We start from the raw sequence: 25,550 nt of genomic DNA, 5'->3' as shown, positions 1-25,550 counted from the left end.
TGTAAATAATTGTGAAATCCATGTAATATTTCCCCCCACTTCCAAATGATGCACTATTTTGTGTTGGTCCATTACATAAACTCACGATGAAATAAATTTTAATCTGTGGTTATACCATGACAAAATGTAGAAAAGTCCAAAGGGGGTGAATACTTATGCAAGGCACTGTATATATATATAATGCTTTCAGCTGGGAAAGAAGAGCCCACGATTCAAAATGTGTCAATTGAAGTGCCTCCAAGCTAGTTTTTCCCAGTGGTGTAGGCAGGGGATTGGTGGCGAAATGTCTGGCCTACATACAAGAGTTTGTACAGGCATGGTAATATGTCAAATAACAGTGTTTATAATTTTATATAATGTGTCAAAATGTATTTAGTGCCTAATATGCTGCCATAAGTTGGGTAAAGTAGTCATTTGGATGATGATCCTGAGAAGGGTGTTACTTGTTTAAGTCAATGGGGGTTAAAAGTCCTTATTTTTTAAGTTGCAATAATAAAGGCAAGTAATTTTCTTGTTGCAAGCCGATTATGAAAGATAAATAATACATTTTCCATGAACATCTTTGCTCTCTGCTTTGATTCTGAAGAATGAAGATAAACATCTCCTGCACTGAAACTAAACATATTAGTCCACAAAGCGAAAAGAGGTGGTTGATGTTCCTGCATCTACAGCACGAGGAAATGTTGATATCAATACAAGACTGGAAGGCAGTGGGATATGGGGGGTGGTGGTGGTGGGGTTACCCTGAGGACAGACCATTCTCTGGCATTTTAATCACTTCATTTACTCAGTCTCAGGGTATTTCTATGCAAATGATCTGTAAAGGTCACGCCGCAAAGTGGGATAGCCATTCTGTTCCAAATGGTGTTTATAAACCGGATAAAGGCAAAAGTGCACACGCAGACAGGTTTATCTGCATATTAGTACAATTTAGTCTCTGGGGGCTGTGAAGTAAATATACTGCAGGTTAACAACCTATCATGTGCAGAAATGTATAACTGTTAGTGCAAAGCATCAGCAAAATAAACAAGTGAAATGATAAATTACAAGGTAAACAAATGGCCTTATATGGTCATTGTGTTCTCGTCTTTAAAAAAAAAAAACTAAAAAAAAAACTATTTTGACCTTCATAAAACCCATTTCATTACCGGTAAATTAAGAGCAATGAATAGCTATGGTGTTATTTGAGCTGCTTTGAAGTAATGTCAATACAAAACCACTAGATGTCAGTGTTTACAAGGTTTCCTCTACTGGGGTCGAACATTGATCAAAAACGTCTTACAGAGAACCTTATGTATTTAGTATTAAAAACAAAACATAGAATTCAGAGATTCAAAATATAAATGTCAAAGCCATGTAAGATGTTAGAGCACAGCTGTCAATCAACAACCAACATCACATCCTTCATCAATCCTGGGTACCAACAGTACTTCAAAGTACTTTGAATATTTTCATGTCGTGAGTTCAAGAAGAGGAACAGGGCTCAGGCAGGACCTGGTTATTCAAAACACCAAAAAGCACAAAGGTTGTTTTTTTTTGTCCAATTTTTTCCAACTTTTATTCGATGACAATATACAAGAGCATGTTGAAGCCAAGGACCCTCGCAGACTGTCCGGACTCACTGTGAGGGGAGAAGAGCAGAATTAGGACAACAACCAAATCAGTTTGAATCATCAAACGCACAACATGTGAGTAATATCAGGTTAAAAAAGGTAAAATGGGACTACAAACGTTAAACAGTTTTTACAGGGAGAAACAGCATTAAACTCAACATCACAGTAATAAACTGCATGTTTATTAAAATAATTAATTGTTATGCTTAAATATTAAAATGTTTCAGGGAAGAATTCACATTTTAGTTCAGATGGACCACACACACAAACTAATAACACTATAATCTAAATGCTACACTCAGATTCTGCATCTAAAAACAAGGAATCTGAAGGATTTAAAAAGCACTTGTCTCTGTAAGACAGTGGACACATCCTCAAGGATAATTCGTCCTTGAGTAACTCGTAGTAGAGACAGAGGGATGAAGGAGAGGGATAGAGGAAAAACCTATGAAACAACGCGGGAAAAACACTGAAGGAAAACTGTAGTGGGAGTAGGGTGTGACATGCATGGCACAGTTCAGGTCTATCAGCTTCGGATGTGCAACACAGTGGCACTCCATGCTGCTTCTATACCTGCACAACGACACCTCATTTCTGCCAAAGAAATCCATGGAAAGCAAAATCAAGAACAAAAATGGAGGCGGGATAAGATTAAGGTGTTGATACTTGAATTGTTGAACAGAAAAGATAAATCTGGAGTATTTTTTAAGGCCCAGGTTTTGTACTACATTCAGAAACAAGCCAATGGAAACCATGGGAGACATGGTTAGTTAGCATAAATATATTTAGAAACCATTATGTGGGAGCCATAACAGAGGGAGGAGCATGATAATAATCACAGAGCAGGTGGGATTGCTACTCAGGGACCCCTTCTAGTATTTTCCTCTCCAGAACATGGTATGAAGCACTATCAGCAGGTGAAGGTGATCATTAGAATTAAGAGCAGGAATGTGGCCTGGCTAAATGTAAACCAGTCGGTCACATTTGATATTGGATGCATTGTGTACATCCAATGTGAAAAGCAGTGAGTCTGTGGCTCTCAGGTGATAGTTGAGGGGGTAAATGGAGGGAAGTGAACTAGTATCTGTCACCCCTGGATTATCTGCACTCTGCAGTCAGTCTATCCATGGACATTTACCTTCTAAAGATCCAGAAGAACATTTGATACGATTGGAAAGATGACAAAGGAAATTAAAGCAGGAGACAGTGAAAAACAAAGATTAACAAAGTGGGAAAAGAAAAGATGAATGAAAATAAAATAAAGAGACAATTATGTTGCTCTGATTTGTCTTCCAGCTTCTGTACAGTCTTTGATTAACACAGACAAGTTATATCCATCCACAGTTGATAACCACAGGACTACTTCATGTTACAGGTGATTTATGCTAGTTCTCTGCCACCCCTAATGAAAAGTTATTTAGGGAGGTTATAATAATCCTTATTACAGTGAGTAGCTGTAAGATAAAGTGAGGAGCTGGGCTGGCTATGTTGGCGCTAGCGGTTTATGCCAATTCAAGTAGAAGGAAACAAGAGTTACAGTCTTCGTTCCACCGCTAGAGGCAGGTCTTGGCAAGTACAGGACTTTCTTTCATGCTCAACTTACAAGGTTTCCGCTGGAGTGATCATTAACAGCTGCTAATGCTAACATTGTCTATGTAGCAAAAAACATCATATAGCCTGTTTAATGTTATCATCGACACTTTGGCACAAAGTATGTGAAACAGGGAAGTTACCTTCTTGCCAGCAGCACCCACACTGGCCTTCTTGGTGCCTCGTACTTTCTTCATTCTGTTCTTGCGTTCCTTGCGCTGTTTCCTTGAAGTCTTCTTTTTCTCATAGAGGCCGTGCTGAGGAACACAAACAAACATGTCAATACAAGAATCATCGAGAAAAAAAACGTAATGATTCAACTATAAATCGGGGAAACTAGATGTTCAATTTAATTCAACTTCAAACTTTGTGGATATATTGCTGTTGATCTCAGAATGAGCAGTGTCAACAGAAGTTTGTTTTGAATGAGCTGCTCTGGAAAATGCATGCTGAAGATGACATCAAGATTGTTTTATGTCTTAGAAGCTGCCAAAACAATCATTTGTATGATGCACCACAGACCAATGTGTTGCTATAAAGCTGCAGAGTTTCTACATCAGTCCATTACTGATTGACTTGATTTGAAATAACTAAAACAGCAGTTATCTTTATCAATGCAAAATGTTTCCTACGATGACTACAGACAAAAATGCTGTTAAAAAAAACAACTACTACATAGTATGGATAGTGGTCTTGCTTTTCACTTCTCATACCTCCAGACCTTCCAACTTGAATGTGTCTAACTAAGGTGGACTCAGGGGCTGAAACCTGCCTCTACAGTAAGAAAAGACTGTCGCCTGGATAGAAATTCAGATTATACGAAACTGACGCTGCTTGTTGCTGCTAAATTTATAAAGATGGGTAAAAACAGGATGCTTCTCTGCTTATCAACACACACACAAAAAAGAAAATCTGTATATGCCCATGAACTGTCAAAGCTTTCCATTTGACAAGTAGCGCGACTGAAGAACTCACCCTGGCCAGTCTGTGTTTGGGCTCATTCTTCTTCGCGTAGTCTAGGGAATCGTAGACCATGGCAAAGCCTGTTGTCTTGCCGCCACCAAACTGAGTCCTGAAGCCGAAGACGAACACAACATCAGGAGTGGTCTTGTACATCTTGGCGAGCTTTTCCCTGATTTCAGTCTTGGGGACTGTAGCCTTGCCGGGATGCAGGACATCGACGACCTGCAGGGAGGCGCAGACAAAAAGGGGGGGAAGCGTTATGAAAGCGACAGATGATGTGGAAGATGAGAATTAAAAAGGAGGGAAAGGGAATATGGATGCTCACCATTTGCTTCCTCTGAAGGAGCCGGTTCGTCATGAACTTGCGAGTCCTGACTGTCACTGTGTCATTCTGAAGATGGGGGGGGGGAAAGAGGAACGTTGTGATCAATTTCTTAGATTCATCTACTGCCCATAGGACCTTTAATACAATTCCCACAATGCAACTGTAACACAAAGTGGCTCATGAGCTTCTCAGCCATCATGCTGGTGTAGCTTCTCAGCTAATGTGTGAACTACAAATCAACCACAGCACTGATCCTCTATTTTCTGTTACACAATAACAAAAATATATAAACCTGAGTTTGTGGTATTAACAATATCCGTGTTCGCCTGCAGTGAGGGGCCTGCTCACGTATGGCGGCGGAGTGTGTGCTAACGTTAGCCACCAGGGGCTACTACTTAGCTTTCCGGTAGTATTAATACTTTTAACGTCTACGTACAATGTGTCAGAGCAGCCATGCCGGCGGTGGAGGCCATTTCAGAGGTGAAACCGTATGGAAGTGTAAAGAGGGAATTATACACGCTGTCCCAAAGCGGGTGGACTTAGTGTGAGTGTGTGTAACATCAGTCCGGGTAGCATCAGGACGGCGCCGCTTCATTTCCACTCAATTCTCTCCCGTCCTCGTCAATATCCACATTTTATTATAAAGCGGACTTCCACCATCGCGTTGTGTGTAGTAAAAGTGTGTCAATGGACGGATGGCCACGATGATGAACAGATTATTCTGATATTGTCGCCACAACACTCACCATCTTTACGTCGGCCTCGCTCAGGGACGTAGAAAAGGAGGAAGGACCGGCAAGCGGCCGCAATAATGCCTGTTTCAAAAAAATTGCCCGGACACGCACGCGCTATGCCTGATTGAAAATCGTAAAAAGAAACCGGAGGAACGGCTTAATTTAAAAAATATATGTGTTTGGTTAATTTAACTACACACCCTGGTTGAAGAAATATTATCAATAACGTATTTGTCCTTTCTCTAATTAATTTCAAACTGCTTCAAAGTTTGTAAATAAAATGGAAGACCTGTGAAGTGAAATCAGGGGCTAGGCCTGCTGGATGTGCACATTATAAAAAATACAACTATATTACTAATGAATACAGCATTGTGTAGTGTACAACTGATATAAGGCGAATCCTCCTACATCCACACGGGGTCAGTATAGCAGGATCCACTGTAATCTCTGCAGCACTATTGAGATAAATAACATGAATGACAATATTTAATAAAAGAGCACATGCATGCACAGATATACACATTTTACAGTTGTATGGGTCGCCAGATTAACTCACTGCGGCACTTACAGTTGCACTTAGTCTCTATTGATCTCAACTCAGCCATCACCTAGTGCTCTCTGTATATTGTTTATGAACTCTGTCTCGATCCAGATCCAATTAAGTACAAAGCACCCAGCAGACACTTCATGGCATCTTGTCTGGGAACCAAGAGCCCCCTCTACAGTGATCAACCAGCACTACGCTTGTGTTAATTGGTTAAGCACCAAATTTTAATTCGATGATAAGAATTAAAACACATTTTTTAAACAAAAGCAAACAAGATCTTGGTGTATGTCTGTTGCCATGTCTGTTTTTACAAATTAAATTACTAAAGCCAAAGGACATACAACAAGCACTGCTCCAAAATAAACACATTCTTCTTCAATGTTACAATTTCAAAACATTGATTCCAAGATAAATTCTGTGCACTTTGAAAACGACCACTCTGACCTTGCCTTCAATCCACTTCTGCAGTTTTACAATACTGTTGACTGTAGGTCATGTACACAGCTAAAAACTAAATGGCATACATTTACATACATTACCCTTCTTCAAAGACAGTATTTGCTAATATGCATATATAAGCGAGTAAGCGAAATACAGTAAGTTGCCTGTGGGAATAATTGGGTCCCATGAACGAGAGCATGAATGGGAGAAATCAGAGAAAATGTAAACAAAGAAATTTAGTTTTAGCTTGTTAATGAGCACTTGTGATGTGACATTTCTGATGAGGAGAGAGCTCCACTCTGCTCAGCATGAATCAGTGTAACTGAGCGTGGAGAACACTGTGCTAATGTAGTGGGTGAGTACATAGTTAAGACATGTTGAACAACTCCCTCCTTGATGTTGTCTGTGTCTGAATAAGCAAACAAACATTGCATTTTCTTTGTTACGGAACTTTATTGATCTTGCAGCAACAATGTCCACTGCTGTTGGAGATCCACTGAAGATAAAAGTTTTTTTAAATCCGAAGGGATGGTAACAGTTACTTGTTTCAAATTTCTTTCAACACAATGTTAAAGCCCTCATTGTCAAAGCAAACCGATCTGATATAAATCTGAAATCTGAATGACGATGCACTTATACAATTGTAAAAGAAAAACATTTGCAATGCAAATCGGCTTGAAGCAAACCCCCACGATGTACTCGTCACCAAACATGGCCGTAGTTAATTCCAAAGCCAAAAAGAAGAAAATGAAATCAATCTATCAGAGATATCATGTCAGCCATTCAGTGGTTCCAGTCACACAGAGAAATGAATGAATGGATTTTAAATGGAACAGAAACACGAAGTTTGTGGTGATTTTTTGCCAAGTTCAGAATTACTACTTGGACTGGATAAGCAGATACGACTTTGATGGCGGACTAAACGAGCGTGAGATGCCCTTTCAACCACCATCTCCTTCTGAACTTCAGAATCCCAGAATGACACAAGTCACGTTCAGACTTCAGAGCTGCATGAGGAAGAAAATTATGAATGGAAAAAACTAGAAAAAAAAAACTATTAGTTTTTCTCTCAAGTGCTAAGTACAATGTGACCTATTCAATGTTACAGTGAAAAAATAAACATCTGTTGGAAAGTACAAATTGATGACAAGGAGCCTAGGTTTAGAGTTACTGCATCTGGTGTCGAGTAAGGCATGGGCAGACATGACACGCGAACAGAATCAGGTAGCGTAAAATGGATTAAGGACACTGGAGAGAGATTTGTAGATTAAGGGACGGCCTCCATCAAGCCTTGGTTCATCCAGTGTTTCCTGGTTTCTCGACTAATTCAAAGGCTTGACAGCGCTTATTCCCAAACGAATAACCGTCAATACTATCAAACTGTATTCAACGATAAAATGCATATAAAACATCATGATTTATTTCAAGTTTTCCCCCCGCAAAATTTTTATATTTCACCCATTAATTTAACACTGGGATTTCCATGGAATTTGAACCACTTCCAGATTGTTCTGAATGTGAAGCTGGTCTGGAGATGCAGAGGGTATTTCCTCTTTTTTTTAGACCCTGTTCAGACCTGGTATAAACATCTGTTCCGAGAGATCAGATCCCAAGTGCAGAGCTTGAAGTATGTCTGTTCACACCTGACATTAACATTTATCCTGAAAGCGTCTCCTGTGACCACGATCAGTCGGATCTCAGTTACCTGCTCTACATGTCATTAATTAATAAAAAATAGTGTTCATGAAGACAAAATTATGTTGTTTTTACGCAGTCTGAGTTTACAGATGTGTCCAATGAAATTAGTGAGTGTGTGTGTGTGTTGGCACAAGAGAGGGAGAGAACTAAATGTGTCAATGAGCTAAACGCAGCTGTTAAGATGTTACTCATTTGAATTAAAGACCTGAATGTAGCGCAGACCACTTGTTATCGGATGTAAATACCAGGTGGGAATGAGGTCTAATACTCATCAGATTATGAACATAAATCTTCTGCCAAAACAATAAACCAGTGAAGCCAAAGTAGGTTTTAAAAGTGTATTCCCGATACTAGGAGGGAGATCAAATTTGTAAAAGAAATTTATAGAAAGATCTTGACAACCAAAGTGGTTTGATTATTGATATATTTTTCAGAAATGTAATTCTACAAAAGCTAGTTTGTAGTTGCGGGATATACATTTAGCTTTATAGTAATAGTGAGAAATACAATTATTTGAGGATTTAAACAACAATTAACATCCCAGCCTAAGATTCTAATATGTTTTCCCCTGAAAATCAGAAACTCACAGGCCTGTGTTGGTAATGAAAGCTAAAATCTTGGAATGGCATGAAATAGTCTCCTAATTGGGAAAATAAAAACAACACAGCATCCCTTTTACAGACCAGCAGGGGGAAACTAAACTGACCAACCAACCGATAATAGATTGTGGACCTTTTCAAGTAGTTCCAAAAAAACAAAAAACAAATCACTTAAATAACATGCACACACGGGCCTGCAGAACCATAGGCTGAATATGAATTCAAAGCTTTTGACTGATTCCAAGGCCGGTATTTAAAAATGACCACTTCCTTCACCAATTAATCAGAATATTATGTGTTTTACACTGTGCTCTGTTGAAGATAAGAAGCTAAGAAACCTTTAGATTTGAGCACTGCTGTCGACTAAATGGACCATGTTACTGGATACATAATAATCAGGCCTGAGTGGTTGTTGATTTGTTCAGCGACAGTTAACCATGTTAATCTATTAAAAAAAAAACTATAGCTTACAGAGTTGGCCACACTGTACATGTATGCATGATATACTGACTCCCCATCGTTTACACACATTACATCCAGCAGTGAGACAGAGAGCTAAAGAAGATGGCTGCCATGAGGGCTCACAACATTGGTTTCTACAAGCCAAGCCACTGGCACGTGTGATGCCAGGTCATTTGCTTTTTTCGCTGGTGGTGTTCCAGTCGGTCAGATGTCCATTTCAAATTGGGCATCATCTCCTAGAAAAAAAGAAAGGTGTCAGGGGATCAGGCTGGATTGTTTTAGAGATAAAAACAACAACAAACGACATATGCGTGTATACACATTTAATAACGGGTGTAATGTTTACCTGCCTCTACCTTTAGAAGCAGATGACACGTGAGATGGACTGGTGACGGACATACAAAACAATTCCTTTTAAATAATCCTTACCGGTTGTGGGCTTGCCATCACGCTTTTTGATATGGTTGTTGGCTTCGTTCTTCTGGTTCTCACGTAGGACATTTTGGCTGGTCACTCCGGGGATGACAGGCAGGCGAGCTGGTGGAGTCTGGGCAATGGGGGAGTTGCGCCTGTCCAGGAGGAACTTCCGGTCGTAGATGATCCGGGTTCCTGCAATAGGACAAACATCAAGTTTCTGTTATTCTGCTCAATCTGAGGAATAAATTTAATTGGGTTCTGTTGATTAGAGTCAAGAGGTTGATTTTCTGCAAGCACCTTCCTTTTTTCTTAAGTAATCATTAGAATCATTATCCTTCTCAGAGTCTGGGCCCCAGTGGAAATTTCCAAACCAAATAGGGCAAATACACCGGAGTGAAGAAAGGTGAATGTGAATCATCAGCAGCATGAGCCAGACAGTGATGACTGCACTTGCTCTCAGTCAGTGCCCTTCTTAAGAGCTTTGTGAGTTTTCCCTTTCTGTTGAAGTCCAGTCTGTCCAGTACTGTACGTGTTCTTTGTTTTCTGAGACAGATTAACCTCCATTTTGATGGCATCCTTTTTTTTTTATGATTATTTGCAAACAAATCTGATTTATTGTCTGTTCCCACAGCAGACTTTAGATTCCTTGTGGCAGGAAGACACAGGTGGAACCAGTGACATACACAGTGGCTCAGTTCCAGGGAAAGGTCTTTTCAAATCATATTCCACTGGCGTTCTCTGGTTATGTGCATCCTGAGATAAATGAGCCATGGCCTGTAAAACCTTTTTCAACATACATAACCAGCATCTATTTTCATTATCCGGTTTCATTAAACCTAACCAAACTGGTTTTCAACCGGCTCAGTTGACTCTGGGTCGGATCATGTGGAAGAAGGAGAATTATTTATTACGAGCAACGTTGAATTAAGTATTCAATATAAGAAGAAACGATGACGCCTGTAGATTAAACCAGGTCATATATTACTAGTATATGATCAGTTAAGAAAAGAAAAGAAAGACTGGAAATTATTTGCAGTTATGAAAGTCAGACTGGGGATATATTGTAGAAAAGGAATTATTTTAACCTACTTGCTCTTTTGTCTGATAATAATATATTATGAATATATCATGCAAATAGGAAGAAAACGTTGACCTAGACAGAGATGAGAGAATGAAAGCAGCTATTTTCTGCCATGCCTGATGAGGTCAAACTGAGGGAACAACAGCCGAACCACAAACCACTACCACAAATGCTGGTGCAGCTGTTGAGCTCCTCTTACATTGTTAAAGCAATAAATTGCATTTTTTACTTCAGAACCACCCTTATTCTCTGTATCATTATAGCGAATTACTTAGTAAGATATCATTGATGAGTGAATGACTGATTCAAAGTGTCTATGCTAAAGTTAATGCACTTCCTTACATGCTCTTTTATGAATCGTGTTGCAGAACAAGCTGTGCAACAGACGATAGGACACAGAGTTCACGTGTTCACTCTGAGTTACATCAAATCTGCCACGATTGACAAACCCAAATTTTTTGTTAATAAGCAGCAAGGCTTTCATCAGAATCTCTGCGCTGCACACCAGCCAATCATAGAGCGGCCTGTGAGCGTGTGGGCGGGGCCAGGCTTTGTTTTTGTTTTGAACGGGCCACAGTGACAGAAACTCTCAGGTTCACCGACAGCACCTCTCCTCCATTTTGATCACAGACCCATCCTAAAGCAGACGGGCTTGCCCCTTTACCTCCGGGGGTGGTGGAGAATAAAGTGCCTCCGGGGGTGGTGCAGTAGTCGTGAGGTAGCTGCGTTGTGTCGTTGATCATCACCGTCCTGGTCGGGATGGCCCTGCTCTCGCTCAGCTGACGACTGGTCGACATGTTCCGCTCCGAATCGGTGGCAAATCCAGCAACTACAGAAAAACCGGGGGTGTTAGCGGTGGAAACCCGGGCCGATCCCCTCTCTCTTTAATCTCTCTGTATCCTGTCGTCCTCCCAGCCGTCAGCTCCGTCCCCTCTCTCAGCAAGACAGGATGAGCGACAGGCTGCGGGCGGATGTGACGTCATGAGCCCTCTTCTACTTCTCATAATAATCTGTGATATTATTGTGTATCAAATATTATCAGTTTAATTTATCACAATATATTTGTGTTTGTCTATTTGAGAGTTTTTTTATGAACCCTGGTGTTGTAGATATGATTATTTATATTTTTTTATGCTAGTCAATTTGGGTTTAATGTTGTTTCTCTAATGAATACAGTTTATTTAAAAATATTGTGGTGACACATTTTAAAAGATGAGAAGTAAAATGTTGACTTCATTATGAAGGCAAATGATTCTGTTTGGTAAATGTCCATAGATGCAGAATGGCAAACATTACCAGTAACTTTCACAGTGTTTCTATCTAATATATTCTTTAAATCCAGTCCTGTGAATGAGGGCCATTGTTTGCCATTCTGAATATATAGAAGCAAAAATGTATGAAAGGAGCCTTTGTTATGATTCTCATCTTCAAGACGTGTAACTACATTTTCTACTAACATTAGTTTCCACAACATATATTTACCATTCAATATATAATCCAATTGAGTCTAAAACATGTAATTTAATGTCTACAATGGGGAAATGAGTATGTCAAAGATTCTGCCTCATCGTTACAGGATTTACATTTTGAATCCTCTAAACTACAATATTTCCGATTGTCCTTGAAGGCGTCGTTGACACACAGCGCATGCGCGGTTTCCCCCCCTACCTCCTCTCTTCTAACCGCCCCTCGACAAACTCTTGTACCGCCGCCATCCTCCATCCAGTTGCCGGACGTCTTAACCTCCTCCTGCCGCCAGACATGAGCTTCACCGTAGAGGAGAGGGGAGCCCCCAACTCCCTGAGCTTCCGCCTGTTCTACAGTAAGTCGAGAAGATGAAGTTCTCTGTGTGTTTCACTTCTCTGAGGAGCCGGAGCACCGACAGGCCAGCGAACCTCCCACGTGTCGTTTATTCATTTACTGACCCGTGTTTATTCAGCTCATCGCCCGGAGCCTGCAGCCGCTGGAAGCTAAAGCTAACACTGCTCGTTGAAGATGTTTAATATCAGTAGTTAACTCGTTGTGAGCGAGTGAAGCAGCTTCGCCGGGTGAGATGACGTGAGCATTGAAACTCAACGTGTCACCGCGTCGACCTGACGTGCACCAGACTTCCTGCCTGAACTTGGCAGAGGAGAGATGATTGATTCTGCAAAAATCATAAAATGAAACCATAATCTTAGTGAACGCCCTCTCTGATTATAAGACGGTATTAACCCACTGGTACTGACAGGAGCAGACTGTGGGTTGATTATTAACAACAGGATGATGATGATGTATTTCTGGACTAGTTTTTTACAGGACTGGACGATCTGGACAAAACATGATCAGGATAAATGTCAAATGACTGTTTCTCTAATGGGCAGAGAACGATAACAACTTGACAAACAGCAAAACGTTTTTCAAATCTGAGCCTGAACCTTAACCCCAATTATGTATCAAACTTTCTCATTGTTCTCGCTCAATGCAAATGCAATACATTGTTTTATTGTCCTTGATCATAGTTTTAAAATACAAAATAAGTTCATGTCATCGATTTAAATACAAGACTTTAATTGAATTGAATGGAAACCATGTTCATTGTAATAATCACATCTAATAATAATAATGATACATGTTAATAGTAATCACCTATTTTTAGTTTTCTTGCATTGCTGAGTATGATTTGGCTTTTGTGTGCTTTGCTACCTTTGCACTTATATTCTGTGCAGCACCTAGTAACTCTGGATAGGTGCTTTAGAAGAGGGGGGGTAAGATCAGAAAGGTACCCCTTCATTCAAAGTGAAAGTAAACTAATGAAAACCTGTGATCTCTCTTTCAATCCCAGGGACACGAAGGCTCAATTTACCTGTTTTAGCTTCTCAGTTGTTGATATGATCTTTACACACAGAATAACAGCAGTTGTATCTACCTGCCTCCACCAAGCTAACACATCTTTGTTTTACAGAAAATGCAGAAGGAAAATACATCTCGCCATTCCACGACATACCGATGTATGCTGATGAGAGCCAGGTAACGCCCGTCGCCTTTATGCCATTAAATCTGTAAACAAGTGCTGCAGGTAATGCGTTCCAGAATAGTGAGGTCATAGTCTAATCTTGAAGGCAGTGGCCTTTACTCCTTATTTTCTGAGTGCTGTTTCAATATCTGTGTAAACTGCAGATTATCTTATCGTCCTGAAACAATTAATGCTCTTCATGGTGACGTTTCAATCAGAGCAATAATTGAATAAAAGACGGAATGTAAGGACGTTGTGCTTTTGAAATTGTAGCATCTTAGTTGTGTCATAAACTGTTTCATAATAAATAAATCCTGTTTTTTACAGAACATCTTCCACATGGTTGTTGAAGTACCAAGATGGACAAATGCAAAGATGGAGGTATGACTGAATATGTTGTATTCCATCATCAACAGTTACGCGTTTGTCCAACAAGTTTTTCAAATTTTTTTCACTGCTTTTATGACCTGCCGTGCTCGTTCTAAACCTGCCTGTGTGGAATGACCTGTTTGCTTGGCCTGTGGTGATGCCTGTTGCGGCTTTTCCTGACTTGCGTGTTTGATCCTTTTCAAAAGTAACAGCATAGTTTATTTTCAGATTGCTACCAAAGAACTCCTTAACCCGATTAAGCAAGATGTGAAGAAGGGCAAGCTGCGATATGTTGCCAACGTTTTCCCACATAGAGGCTACATATGGAACTATGGAGCCATTCCCCAGGTTAGCAAACATTTCTGATCCTGATGTGTTCTGTCCTGCAGTGTTTACATTGTACAACAAACATTTTGTATTTGTTTTGTAATGTTTCAGACATGGGAAGATCCCACACACAAGGACGGAGACACTGACTGCTGTGGCGACAACGACCCCATTGATGTCTGTGAAATCGGCAGCAAGGTAAATCACTGGCTGATGATTTTGCAGCTTATCGATGTCATTGTTGTGTAAATTCATTTAATGGAAAAAAGGAAATCTCTTCCAGGTGTGTGCCCGTGGGGAGGTAATGAAAGTGAAGGTGCTCGGGGTCCTGGCCATGATCGATGAGGGGGAGACTGATTGGAAAGTGATTGCGATCGATGTAGAGGACCCTGAAGCCAAAGACTTGAACAGTAAGCTCCACTATTTATCTATTTAACCTTTTCTCGCTCTTTGTCTGTTTGAGAAGTCCTGCATCTGAACACCTGTGGGTTTCCCTGTCCATTTTCAGACATCAGTGACGTCCAGCGCCTGAAACCCGGCTACCTGGAGGCCACAATCGACTGGTTCAGGAGATACAAAGTGCCTGATGGGAAACCAGAGAACCGCTTTGCTTTCAATGACGAGTTCAAAGACAAGGTGTCCATTAGACTCATCTTTTTATTTATTGTTTTTTTCCATGTGACAATCAGATTTAGATTTATCTGTCGCACTTGCCTGCTTCGGCAAAGTCTAAAATTTAATTTGCACTGCTCTGGGAAAATATGGTTTCTTGTACTAGAAGTAATCTGCAGATTTTCATGCATGCATGTCATAGTTAATGTTTAATCTCACTATGAACTAACCAGATAGTGCTGTGTTTCAGGACTTTGCCATTGAAGTTATCAAGAGCACTCACAACAGCTGGAAGGCCCTCATCTCCAAACCGAGCAACGCTGGTGAACTGAACTGGTACGATGACAGTTTTGTACTGGTTTTGTACTTTGTTCTGTAAAATTAGTTATCATTACATTAGCATGTAGTGATAACTGCATGATGACAAAGAGTGAAGAATTTATTCAACCTTTGTATACATGTGATTTTTTTTTTTTGATAATTAATTTATGTATCTTGTGCAATGCAGCAAAAACACCTGTGTCTCTGAAGGCGACAGCTGTCACTGCTGCTCAGCGGATGAGGCGAAAGCTGCTGTTGATGTAAGTAACATCCCACTTTTCAACGTAATTCATTTGAACTGCAGGCTTCATTCATTCCTGATGTTTCGCTCTGTTTCTAGATGTATCCTTGTGGAAAAGCAGAATGTGTCCCCTCATCAGGTAGAACTTTGATACATATTTGTGTCTGTATTGATCAAAATTTACAAAATGTGTCTTGTTACTTTTATCTGTTGAGAGACTGACTGTTGTTCTTCTGTTTTACAGTGGATAAATGGTTCTACTATGAGAAGAAGTAATCAGCCTCTTCGGATTGGAGCAGACCACAAGGCAAATTTCTCACAGGACTACTTGATTATGGCCTTTTATCAGGAACCAAGGGGATGGCAGGATGGGGCGTTGGTGTCGGTGTTGAGTTGGCTGTTTTTCCATGTAGATGGAGAGAGGTAGTGATCATTTCTGTAGAAGAAGAGAAACGTTTTTAAAAAACGCAATCATGTCTTGACCAATTAATTTTCATTTATTTAACAAAGATCTCGTTGGAGATGTGCTTTAATAACAAAGTGCGTGTACTGAGCCGAGTAGAAACTTGTAGCCTGTATGAGATATGAACTGCTTTAATAAAGCTTCGCTCGTTAAATTATCAAAAGTGTGATTCATTTATTTTATGTTTATTATTCATTAAGAAAGATTGCACATGGTGGTAACAGGTTTTACGATGAATAAAAAGATTTGATGTCTCTGTTGTTGTGACACACAGGAGACATTAATGAGGAGTGTGAAGGAAAGAAAGCTGAAGTTATAATCCTTTCCTTTGTTATAATACTGCGAGCTAGTGGTCAGTGCCCAATACTACCTTTCTTTTTGTCTACTGGGATGCTCAATGTTTTCAGACTTGACCAAAATGTTACAAATGTGTTCTACCAGGTATAAGGTTTGATTTCCCCATTCATAACAGTAGTGGTAAAGAAATAAAAGCTAATTCTCTGTCCTTCACATTTTAGTGTTCAAGACCTCACAAATGAGATGATTCTTCTCAAGAGATTCACCCTCATGAATAAACTTTTACAAAAACAATAAAATATTTTCATAAAACTATATTTTATCCTTATGTTATTGTTTCCAACTAAAGACTGCAGCTTATGTTGGCATTGATTTGGCCAATGTATGTTTTGTGATGCATTTCTAGCTTTAAAATTTTACTTATAGGTTATCCCCAAAGGAAGTTTTCATTCTTTAGTCCATTTTATATCCCTAAAAGCAACACGAAACTACATCTAAATTAAACTTCATTTGATTTCCTAGTTTTACTGTTAAAGAAAGTGATAAAGCAGTTCGTGAACCATGTGTGCCAGTGAGTAATAGCACAGTCTCTTAAAGCTGTATTGCTCAGTTTATATTGCTTTATTGAACACTCATAACTTGTGCACAAACTTACCTTTATGTCCCTGGTATTAGTAAAGGCGGGTCTCTGGACTTTCAACATTTCTTGTAACCGAATATTCACGTTCACAAGTAGTGTTTGCAGTTTAAATCATTATTACATTTAGTCATCTTGATTATAGGCAATCATATTATTTCCAATGTTTATTTGAGTTTATTGCCATGTCTAATTTACTTATTTTTTATATTTGGAACCTAGACTGCAATTAACATTATAAACAGATGTATTATAAATATAATGGGAAAAAGTATGACTGCATTATAATGCTTTATTCCCTATATTAGAACTAATCCACCGTCCAGGATTACTTTTTTATATAAGGAGGAAACACAACTCAAAGACTCAGTAGTTGTTGTGTTATACTGTTTTCAAACAAACGGAGGAAAACATATAACAGACTTAAACAAATAATACACAAGCTAATACATGCGAGACAAGCGGGGGCCCGCCCCCTCCGCATTACTCCGTGTGACGCGTTTCCGGTGTCCTGTCAAAGTTGCGGGCTCCGTGTCAGTTGACGGGACAGACTCAACGACCAAAAGCAAACAACAGACCGAGGACCGACAACTTCACCCAGGTAGTAAAACCACAGATTTACGTGTTTGACATTTGTAGCCCTGTTGGACCTACTCTCCTCTGTTATAAAGTTATGGACTCATAAAGTTGTGTCTGTAAAACCAGGCTGCTGCTTGTTGTTTACCACTTTTATCATGTTTTACCGAAGAGAGGCAACAGTCACAGGAAAATACAGGAATCCTCGTTCAACAGCCTGGCGTGTTGTTTTAAGTGGTTATTCGTGAGTACGTGTTTTAGAGAATTTTTCTGAAATTTGAGTGAAAACTTGCGGCCACATAATACATGACTGTGTTGTGTGGATTCGACCAAAGACTTAAATGTCTTACTTTTTACATGGAGTCTGGTTGTTCAAGTGACCCAGTTGAAATCATTTCCTCAAGCCTTAGTCACTGGAGGCCTCACTAGTAAAGCACTTCAAGTTCCAAATAGTGACAGGTGTCTCTCTCTCTCTCTCTCTCTCTCTCTCTCTCTCTCTCTCTCTCTCTCTCTCTCTGTGAGAGAGTGTGAGAGGGAAGCTGGGGGTAACAGATCAAGTGTCCTTGCCACAACCCGTCGTATAAATAGTCAGAAGAAGATCAGATGTGACTCAGTGAGGCAACTCGCTAAATACACCAGCATTTATTAAAACCATTTGAAAGCCTGTTGGCTGTTTAGTCCTTTTGTACTTTAGAGCTTGTGTGATTACACAGAGTTTACACATACCACCACAGTAATCCAGGGTTAGGAATAATGATCAACAATGGGCTTCAGTGATTGAATCTGTAACGCAACCGTGTCCTTTTGAAATAGTTGGGCAAGATTCTGTGCTCATTTGTTAGTGTGAGCTTTGTTGTTATCTGGACCCTGATCTGACTGTCATGGTCTGACAGCAGATTAAACATGAACTAATCACAGACTGATACGTGATGAGTAAATCGCTGTGGTCTTATTCTTTATTGAGACGTAATGATTCATTTTTGTTTTCTGTATTGCAGGCAGGCAGCAGACATGTCTTTTATATTTGACTGGATCCTCAGGGGCTTCAGCGGCGTCCTACAACTATTAGGTAGAGTATTGAACGGTGCAACTTTAACACAACAAGTTTTTCAAATCCAAAATAACTTTCTCATCCAGTCCTCACAACATTGTGCTATTTGACAGATGAACCGTAACTTCCTGAATATTAAATAAAATAAAATTCATGGTGGTTGTAACGACTGAGGCGAAAGATAGACTGACAACACAACTTTGCAATGACGTTACATGAAATTCACATAATTCTCATATTTTTACCATTAGGGTTGTACAGGAAGAGTGGCAAGCTGGTGTTCCTCGGATTAGACAACGCTGGGAAAACAACGCTCCTGCACATGCTCCGAGACGACAGACTAGGGCAGCACGTGCCAACGCTACATCCAAGTACATCCAGCAGTTTGACCTGTTGTTGGTTCAGCCTTCAGCCTTGTGATCGTTGCTGCCCTGCTTATCTAAAGTCAGTGCTTCCCCTCTGTCCGCAGCATCTGAGGAGTTGACCATCGCCGGAATGACCTTTACGACGTTTGACCTTGGAGGTCACACACAAGGTATAGCACTGAAGAAAGAATCTGTTTGAGTCGCCTCAAGTGTTAAACGGATAATGAGACTGTTTTGCCCACACAGCAAGAAGGATCTGGAAGAACTACCTCCCGGCCATAAATGGTATTGTCTACATGGTGGATTGCGCTGATCATGAGCGACTAGTGGAGGCTAAGATTGAACTGGATGTAAGTATATTGATGTTACATGACATACAACACAATCTGTTATAGCTTTCACTGGAGCGATCTGCTCACTGATCACATGACCCCTCTCTTGTGAAGGCCCTGTTAACAGATGAAACCATCTCCAACGTACCGGTTCTCATTCTGGGGAATAAGATAGACCGTCCAGAAGCCGTCAGTGAAGACGGACTGAGGGGCATGTTTGGTCTTCATGGACACACGTCTGGCAAGGTACTACACACATTCATAGACGGACTAAAATAAGTCTAAAAATCGACGTAGACTCTGGAAAGTGGGGCCAATGCAGGAGTGCCTGATGCCTGTATTACCTAGAATTACCAGCAGAGGACTCCACTTGTTGCAAAAAGAAATCACTCTTTGAGAAAATGAAGCTTCCTGTCACTTCATTTATAACATCAGGAACATTTTCACATGGACTTTATGGTCTCAATCACTAGTCTCAATTCTTCCTTAATACAACATGATATTCACTTTGTAAATGCTGGTGTCATTTATCTTAATTGGCATGGATATCACATGATTGACAGCTAGGATTGTCCAATGGGTGCAGGTCACAGGTGTAGGTGGGCGTGCAGTGTCCATAAACCCTCAGTCAGGCTCAAATAGGGTACCTTTAGGTTTCAAATCACAGAGATGGCACATCCCAAAATGCCAAATTCGATGTTTAATAGTGACAAACTTATAGGTGACGTCCCGATGGGTTGCCACTTGAACACATTACGAGATTGAAACCTTAAGGGTATACTTTCTACTTTGTACCCTGTTATTGCATCCATCTGTTTGCTGGAAAGTTGTAGGAACAGTACAACTGCACATTTGCTTTAGTCACAGAAAATCTCCTTTCTGTGGTTTAATATTCGCACATTATCATCCATGTTGCGTGGTTGTTCAAGGGTGTCGTCACTGTATAATGGCAAGAGTGATCTTCACGCTTTCAGTGTTACTGCACGCATAGTTGTTCTGAGGCAGTTCAAAATTCTATGTTGCTTGAATTTGCCATTTTAAATCCGAATTGCCGAGGGCAGATAAAAATGAGCTCAGATCACCGCCTCTGCTGTTAAACGCAGTGGCAGTGGGGGGGCACTCTGCTGTTGAGAAGCCCTACCTGTGCTATGCAAATTTTTCATTGTTATTGTAAATCTCCTCAAGCACCTGCTGTTTCTTGACAGAGGAGCACGAAAAGAGAGCGAAAGGAAGCAGGTTTTTATAGTGAGCCATTACAAAGCTCTTTCTCAGTGATCCGCTGCTCCACAAATACAAACCATATATGCTTCAAATGTATTAATTTAATACAGACATACATTATGCACTACATACATGACAATATGATACGAAACATTGCTGTACATCCAATAAAATAATAAATAAACAAGCAGACATACACATTAACAAAGTTACATTTTACATGATCCTTTAAATAATTAAAAAATAATTAGATTTACACCACCAATATTTAAAGAAATGGATATAAAATAGTACTTGATTCAGCTTATAAAATAAATGATTTACCCAGCAAAGATAACTGTATTTATGATCTGGGAATAGCTTTCAACCCGAACATAATGTTTGAAGGTTTAGGATTGAAGTAATGATGCTGAAATGTTTGTATCATGAATTCAAATCATGTGGTTCTTGTTTCCTTTCAGGGCAAAGTGTCCCTGAAGGAGCTGAATCTGAGGCCGATGGAGGTTTTCATGTGCAGCGTTCTGAAGAGACAAGGATATGGAGAGGGTTTCCGCTGGCTCTCTCAGTACATCGACTGATTCACATTCAGATTTACCACGCTGCCTGTGCGTACAAAAACATGTTCCACACCAAACTACCTGCCACAGAGAGATATGATGGACTGTATTTATAATTTTTGACAGTGCCAGTAGGATACTTGTTTCAGGTTTTGTTTTTAAAATCTATTTGTCTTATCAATCATAGCACAGCAAGTCTAAGACGAGTTACAAATGCTGTGGGTTTTACCTTCACTTAAGCTTGTAGGAAATGTAGCCTGCAGTATAGAACATGTCCTCGCCATGAACCAGCTTCTGACCCGGGTTTATTTTTAAGTGCTGGTGTTGACTTACAGTGAAGGTCATTCAGGATAACATTCTGAGGCTTGGACTTACTCTTCCTTGATAGAGAGTTTTAAAAAAAAAACTGTGTGCCACCATAGCTGATTAGCAGAGATAAAACATTACAAATTCATTTAGATTCAGTTTCAACCAAATGGGAATCTTGAGACAGCATAAAAAATGCTTTTCCCAGAACAGAAAAAGGTTAACATGGAAAGTTCTGCAGTGATTCGGTGCAATATTTGTTAATGAGAAAAGTGCCAATACCGTAGCCTGCTACCTCCAAAGCTGACATTTGATGCTGATTGCATGTTTTTTTTAATTCAATGAAAATGTTTACCACTACAGGCCAATTTTACAAACGTGACCATAAGTGCATTAGCTGACTTTTTGCTGTGAGGAGCTTCATTAAACAGATGCAGTAATTGCAGAATGTGTTTACTGCATGAGCGCAGCCAGATGATGGAACACACTTCTACTCATCAGCCTACCTGTTTTCAAGACGGTGACTTGCTGTGACGCGACTCGGGTACTTTGTGATTAGTTGCTGCTCATGACCTGCAGTGATATTATGAGAGTACTTGGGTAGTGTTCAAAATACGGCACGCAATTTGCTATGCATGAATATCCAGTTGGTGCAATACTATACATTATTTTGTATATAAGGTGTTATTTATATTTTGCAATATGATAGGCTTTCCTTATTATTATAAAGCACTGAACTCTAAAGTTATACATCTGTTACAAAAGGCAGGTTATATTGTTTTTGAACACAATAAATATTTTTGACGAGTTGAAAACTTTGTTGTATGAATCATTTTTATATTAAATGGCATTGTTTGATATAAGTAATTACACAAATGATCTAACCACACTTATACCAATATTGTATATTGTAATAATCATCATTGATAATACTAATAGTTATTTTTGTTTAGAGCATCTAACAATGGTCTAAGACACTCCTTATGTAAAAGAATAGAGAAATTAGATAGAGGCAAATCACTAGAAATGTAAAATACACATCATTAATCACATTTTAAATAATACAAATAATAACCAATAGAAGAAGAAGTTATTTATTATTACTAAGATCAAACAGGTTTTTGGATGATATCTTTTCCAATAAAAAAATGCTACATAATTACTCCATTTCCACAGATTATAAATGTGTAATGAATTGTAAAAAGTGAGCTAGGGTCCAAGTATAACTTTAATAAAATATCCCCAAATATTACAGTCTTCGCTAAAGTAATACAATTAACACTAAACTTCTATTATCAGTAATAATACCAGAGTTACATGTGGAGACGCTGTGTCGCAAGACACTAGTCCTGCCTCCTCGCTTTCTATTGGCTCAGACCCTTTCGTGTATGCCTTCTGACCAATCACGTTGAGCAGTGGCTGTCGTTTATTTCCGTGCACCAATGAGAGACAACCAGGAAACCAGAAAACGGAAGTAGAGTTCCTTGAACCCCAACTAACAGAAAACATAACAGTTTAAAGTCCTCAGTGTGTGTTTGCTGTGTTTCCTCAGCATGGCACCTTGTTTCCTGGCCTCTCCACCGGCTGTTAGCTGCTTTTAAAGTGCTGCTTTTACCGGTGTAAACTCTGCCTGGGTCGGTGAAGCATGGAGCTACAGGAGGTGGAGAGGCGCTGCTGTGTGATCAAAGTGTCCCGAGCTTCCTCAGAGAAGAAACCCGTCAGCTGCAGCGGAGTGATCGTCCACCATCAGACCGGAACCGTGATATGTACCGGCCTCCCGTTTTCACGTTTTGTCGCCGACAAAGAGCGCTTCTCCTCGGCCGGTGAGTCCAGCTTCCTGCCCCCGCGCAGCCTGACTGACAAACTGAGAATCCGCGTCAGCTTCTCCCCTCAGCGGGATGAGGACACCGGCCGAGACCAGCTCACACCCGCCCGATCCAAGCCCACGCGGCAGCGGGAGGTCCCCGCCCGGCTGCTGCTGCTGGTGAACTGCCTGGAGTTCAGACGAGCTTTCCGGGCTGTGTTCCAGGATGCGGACCGGTGGCGTTTCCATGGCGACGAGGAGGATGAGGAGAAGGAGGAGGATGCGGAGCTGATGAGGGATGCTCACCTCCTCAGCTGGTTCGCTGTGCTCCAGACAGGTGAGGTCGGAAGCAGCCCATACTCGGCGGGGAGCGTCCCCTGGCAGAGCAGCTCATCCCTCCTGAAGGGCAGCCCGGTGCTCGCCTGTGGTTCACCGTTCGGCTCCCTCTGCCTGGACCTCTTCATCAGCACCCTCAGCAGAGGCATCGTCAGCAACCTCGCCGGAGAGGACAACGCTGTCATCCTCACAGACGCCCGCTGTCTGCCAGGCACGGAGGGTGGAGGCTTGTTTTCGGTGGAGGGCGCAGACGACGTGCGTCTCGTCGGGCTGATAGTGTCTCCCTTTGGCTGGAAGGCCAACGAGTGGATAGGCCTGTCCCTGGTCTGCTCTGTCCACTCGATCTTCAGGAACATCATTAGCTGCACGAGCGCTGAAGATCCACTCCGAGATGTCTGGCTCCTTCCGGGAGAGTCCGACCTCCACATGTCCACCACAGCCCACGAGTCAAAGGCTGGGAGATACCCGACTGTGTGCTTTGTGGACAGCGGCGAGTTTTGGGGCTCAGGGGTCGTTGTCTCCCCTCATCTGGTTTTAACCTGCCGGCATGTGGTCAACGGGAAGTCGACAGTCAACCTGAAGTTCCATCACAGGGGCAGGTGACGGCACATTCACTGTCCTCCTTAATAGGTCCATCCCTCTCTGGACAGGAAGGGATTTGATTCAGAAAGAAGTGAAAAGAAATCAGGGGACACATTTTCACAGCAACACTTTGGCTGTTTACCTCAATTATTTCAGCTGTTGGTAATTGTTAACTCTTAGATCTGTATTTGTCCTTCAATGAAAAGAAAACTTATTTAAATTGTGTGGTTCTAGAAGCCCTTTAAAGGCCCATGATTCTCCTCTGGAGGTGGTGGTCTTTACACCTTCACTATTATTAGTAGTTCGTAGACTTAGGTGACCTTAATAGGTTTAAAGTTTTATTTTATTTTATTATTCTGGATTTCAAAGTGAATTTTCTCTTTCACAGAGTCCGTAATGTTGTGGGGGGTGTGCTGTTTTCCACGAAAGCTTCTTCCCCCTATGATCTGGCTTTAGTGGAGCTCAGAGACTCTGTCCCAGAGACCGCGGTCCCTCGAATGGCTCACAGTTTCATCCCAGGTTTGATTTAATTTGTTGAGTGGAATACATCGATTTAGAAGAGCAGCTTGCTTCATATTCATCATTACAGGAGATCTATCTCCGTTCCTTTACACCAACGTAACAGTTACAGGACTGATTCAATTCGGTTGGGTTTGTCTGCCTGCAGGTGAATCTGTAGTTGTGGTGGGATACGGTGGGTTAGGCCAACGCTGCGGTCCGTCCCTGACTGGTGGGGTCCTCTCCAAAGCCATTAGCCTGAAATCGCAGCCTGTGATGCTTCAGACCACTTGTGCAGTACAAGCAGGAGCCAGTGGGGGTGCTGTGGTGCGGAAACACTCGGGAGAGCTGCTTGGTAAGAAACCGCCTGCAACAAAATCCTGTATTCCTTTTGATCAGTGGGGGGCATATGATGACCACAGGAGACTAAACCCGTGCACCACACATGAGTTGGGGGGAAAAGCCGCTATGCACAACAGACCGCTGTCCCTGCTCTGCTGTATCTGCAGTTTTAACACAGAGTAATGAATATCTGCTGTTCTGCAGGCATTGTGTCCAGCAACACCAGGGACCTGGCTGCCAAAGTGACCTACCCACACCTCAACTTCAGCATCCCGGTGACGGTTTTCCAGAGACTGGTGAAGCGATTTCAACAGACAAAGGACGTTAATATGTTCAGGATGTTGGACACCGCAGAAAAAGAAGTCAGGAGGGTGTGGAGACTACAAGGTGCTCCAAGCAAACTATAACTAGGATGGGTTAGAGAGAATAGTTGTAAAAATCACTTTAGACAACCAAATTCAAATCTTGTGCATCTTTTTTAAACAAAACTGGTAATTTTAAATAATGAATTCCTAATGTTGATATGATCAATATTAAATAATTAACAGCCAAATTACAGTAACTTTAATTGTTTATTTGTACAGTAATTCAATTAATAAAGTAATTTATTTGTTCAGCATTCAGGGTATGCTGTGTGTATTTCTGTACACAACATAAACATAGAGTTGGAGTAAAGGAAGGCGCATACTACCCATACCTCTCCAGCATATTATATAAATTGAATGTGTGAATCTAACACATGTGAGCCTTAGTCATTTTACAGCTACAGCGTCAAGAAATGCATCAGTATGTGTTAAGATTTACATCTGGCTCTCTTCCATATGGCTGGTTTTCAGCGAGCGGGAGGA

General features: G+C 40.8%; 5 protein-coding genes across 5 annotated transcripts; 3 read left to right on the top strand and 2 right to left on the bottom strand.

Annotated features, from left to right (window-relative positions):
• Positions 1 to 1,526: 1,526 nt before the first annotated feature.
• rps24 (ribosomal protein S24) lies at positions 1,527 to 6,926 on the bottom strand. Its single transcript, XM_053436934.1, has 6 exons — positions 6,900 to 6,926; positions 5,238 to 5,339; positions 4,492 to 4,557; positions 4,179 to 4,388; positions 3,347 to 3,460; positions 1,527 to 1,621 (listed from the first exon to the last, which is right to left on the bottom strand). Exons 1-6 carry the CDS (start codon positions 6,924 to 6,926, stop codon positions 1,619 to 1,621), a joined length of 522 nt encoding a protein of 173 aa, XP_053292909.1. The 3' UTR covers positions 1,527 to 1,618.
• Positions 6,647 to 11,445, bottom strand: eif4ebp2 (eukaryotic translation initiation factor 4E binding protein 2). The gene is made up of 3 exons (XM_053435993.1): positions 11,135 to 11,445; positions 9,402 to 9,581; positions 6,647 to 9,208 (listed from the first exon to the last, which is right to left on the bottom strand). The coding sequence occupies exons 1-3, from the start codon at positions 11,265 to 11,267 to the stop codon at positions 9,177 to 9,179; spliced, it is 345 nt and encodes a 114-aa protein (XP_053291968.1). The 5' UTR covers positions 11,268 to 11,445; the 3' UTR covers positions 6,647 to 9,176.
• A 668-nt stretch (positions 11,446 to 12,113) lies between these two features.
• Positions 12,114 to 15,961, top strand: ppa1b (inorganic pyrophosphatase 1b). The gene is made up of 11 exons (XM_053435991.1): positions 12,114 to 12,292; positions 13,415 to 13,479; positions 13,793 to 13,846; positions 14,063 to 14,182; positions 14,273 to 14,359; positions 14,445 to 14,571; positions 14,670 to 14,797; positions 15,024 to 15,109; positions 15,282 to 15,354; positions 15,435 to 15,474; positions 15,580 to 15,961. Exons 1-11 carry the CDS (start codon positions 12,118 to 12,120, stop codon positions 15,609 to 15,611), a joined length of 987 nt encoding a protein of 328 aa, XP_053291966.1. The 5' UTR covers positions 12,114 to 12,117; the 3' UTR covers positions 15,612 to 15,961.
• A 1,264-nt stretch (positions 15,962 to 17,225) lies between these two features.
• sar1ab (secretion associated, Ras related GTPase 1Ab) lies at positions 17,226 to 21,955 on the top strand. Its single transcript, XM_053436763.1, has 7 exons — positions 17,226 to 17,333; positions 18,307 to 18,377; positions 18,611 to 18,730; positions 18,829 to 18,894; positions 18,971 to 19,074; positions 19,171 to 19,302; positions 20,739 to 21,955. Exons 2-7 carry the CDS (start codon positions 18,320 to 18,322, stop codon positions 20,853 to 20,855), a joined length of 597 nt encoding a protein of 198 aa, XP_053292738.1. The 5' UTR covers positions 17,226 to 17,333; positions 18,307 to 18,319; the 3' UTR covers positions 20,856 to 21,955.
• Positions 21,956 to 22,575: 620 nt separating this feature from the next.
• Positions 22,576 to 25,253, top strand: tysnd1 (trypsin like peroxisomal matrix peptidase 1). The gene is made up of 4 exons (XM_053436346.1): positions 22,576 to 23,879; positions 24,251 to 24,381; positions 24,530 to 24,715; positions 24,907 to 25,253. The coding sequence occupies exons 1-4, from the start codon at positions 22,786 to 22,788 to the stop codon at positions 25,107 to 25,109; spliced, it is 1,614 nt and encodes a 537-aa protein (XP_053292321.1). The 5' UTR covers positions 22,576 to 22,785; the 3' UTR covers positions 25,110 to 25,253.
• The last annotated feature ends 297 nt before the right edge of the window (positions 25,254 to 25,550 follow it).

The sequence above is a fragment of the Pleuronectes platessa genome, chromosome 12 (assembly GCF_947347685.1).
Source record: "Pleuronectes platessa chromosome 12, fPlePla1.1, whole genome shotgun sequence".
Classification (NCBI taxonomy): domain Eukaryota; kingdom Metazoa; phylum Chordata; class Actinopteri; order Pleuronectiformes; family Pleuronectidae; genus Pleuronectes; species Pleuronectes platessa.
The sequence above is the reverse complement of the archived record's forward strand: the minus strand, read 5'-3'. Positions and strand labels throughout refer to the sequence as shown.